Source organism: Myotis brandtii, unplaced genomic scaffold, assembly GCF_000412655.1.
Source record: "Myotis brandtii unplaced genomic scaffold, ASM41265v1 scaffold656, whole genome shotgun sequence".
Classification (NCBI taxonomy): Eukaryota; Metazoa; Chordata; class Mammalia; order Chiroptera; family Vespertilionidae; genus Myotis; species Myotis brandtii.
Genome location: NW_005370548.1, coordinates 948,524 through 950,587, shown reverse-complemented (window position 1 = coordinate 950,587; position 2,064 = coordinate 948,524). Strand labels below are relative to the sequence as shown.

Here is a 2,064-nt window from a genome sequence, read left to right as displayed (position 1 = left end):
TGCGGGCGGCCTGGCTGGTGGCTGCATCTCCATCACCCGACTCCATGTCCCCGGCCTTCCTTCCTGTGCGCCGCGTCCTCTCCTCTTCCCAAGGCGCCCTTCACAGACCTGGGGCCTGGGAATCCAGTGTGACCTCATCACGCAGGACTCCACAAAGACCCAGTCCAACAAGGTCACAGCCCACGTCTGGGCTCAGGCCTGGACGCTCAGTTCAACCTGTGACGCGGTAACCGGCGCAAGAAGACAGAGGCCTGGCCGCCGTCCTCAGCACCTGGCGGGTGGCCCGTTCCGGGTTGGAAGTGGCCGTGGGGCTCCGTGGGGAAGAACGAGGCTGTGGGGCTCCGTGGGGGAGAGCGTGGCCGTGGGGCTCCGTGGGGGAGAAGGTGGCCGTGGGGCTCCGTGAGGAAGAAGCGGGCGCAGCGTGAGGACCTCCCAGGCAGACTGGGTTCCAGGGAGCGCCTGGTCTTTACGCCACAGCCACTCCGCCTGGCCTCCTCCTTCCCGCTGGTCTCATGGAAACGCCAGAGCCGCACACCCAGAGCCACCGGACAGGCCTCGGTCAGGCCCGGAGACGGGGACCCCAGGCCTTAACCCCCCGATTCCAGGGCCATTTCTCACTTCCTGGCGGTGCCGGCAGAGCAGCCGCGGTCCAGCCAAACCCGCCACAGGCTGCGGGCGGCAGACCAGGCCCGAGCGGCCAAGAAACCATCACAACCGTTTAGACGCAGAAGATCGCCCCGAATAATATTTACGTAAGAAATACCGCTAACATTGCAAGGCCGGCTTGTTTATTTTTTTCCAAGAGGCACAATCTAGTTTGTGACGAGAAGAAAGACCGTTCTCTCAATCCGCCTCGTCTCCTCCCCACCCCCGCCCGGACAGAAAATCTAAGCCGCTCACCTCTCGTCCGGCTGGCGTGGCTCAGTGGTCGAGCATTGACCTATGAGCCAGGTCAGGGTTCGATTCCCGGTCAGGGCACAGGCCTGGGTTGCAGGCTCGATCCCCAGCGAGGGTTGTGCAGGAGGCGGCTGATCAGTGACTCTCTCTCATCATAGATGTCTCTCTCTCTCTCTCCCCCTCTCCCTTCCTCTCTGAGATCCATACAATTAAAAATCGTAACAACAAAGCGCTCACCTCTCCACGGGGTCCCTGAGCATGACAATGAGCCTGGCGTCCGGCTGGAAGGCGTGGATGAAGTCCTGGGTCAGGAAGGGCGGCTCGCCGTCCGTGCTGTTGTCGTAGAAGAAGGTCCAGGCGTTGTTATCCCACATGGTGGAGGCGCTGGCCTCCCCTGGGAACGGAGACACGGCCGGTGAGGTGAGCTGTGCCGAGTGACGGGGCCCCCAGAGCAGCCTGCGCCAGGGCCACGCCTGGCTGATGCCTTCCCCGCACACAGCCGCGGGGGGCGAGCTGGTCCCCAGGCAGAGAGCGGAGGCTGAGACCCACACACACACACACACACACACACACACACACACCAAGGACCTCGGCGTGGCTCTGTGGCTGAGCGTCGACCTATGAACCAGGAGGTCACGGTTCAATTCCTGGTCGGGGCACACGCCCAGGATGCAGGCTCCATCCCCAGTAGGGGGCGTGCAGGAGGCAGCTGATCCATGATCCTCATCATTGATGTTTCTATCTCTCCCCCTCTCCGTTCCTCTCTGACATCAATAAAACTATATATATATATTTTTAAAAGGACCTCAATCTGGACCTCACGGTGACCCAGGCAGCATGCGCGTGCCTCCCACGCTCGTCTCTCCAGGACGTGCCCAAACCTCCACCGGCAGCCGGCCTCCCGACTCCACGCTGTTTAACGCTGCGCCGTGCACAGCTCTGTGGCACGGAAGGGCCCGCGGAGCATGGATGAGGTGGTTTCCATCAGGGGTGAGGGAACGCATCGGGGATGGAGGATGCTGGGAGCTGATCCTCACTAGGAAACGTGCGCAGTCACATTGACTCCGCCGGGAAACCCCACGGGCGAGTTCTCGGCTCTCAGACAGGCTCCCGGGACCCCCCATCTCGGGCTCAGGTCCAGCTCCCGGGACCCCGTCTCAGGCTCTG

General features: G+C 62.5%; 1 protein-coding gene across 1 annotated transcript in view; it reads right to left on the bottom strand.

Moving 5' to 3' along the window:
* CHST15 (carbohydrate (N-acetylgalactosamine 4-sulfate 6-O) sulfotransferase 15) overlaps nucleotides 1-2,064 on the bottom strand; it is an 18,560-nt gene that overhangs the window by 8,841 nt on the left and 7,655 nt on the right. The window contains exon 5 of the mRNA XM_014528847.1: nucleotides 1,135-1,472. Coding sequence (XP_014384333.1) covers nucleotides 1,135-1,472 — 338 coding nt within the window. The remainder of the gene's footprint in view (nucleotides 1-1,134; nucleotides 1,473-2,064) is intronic.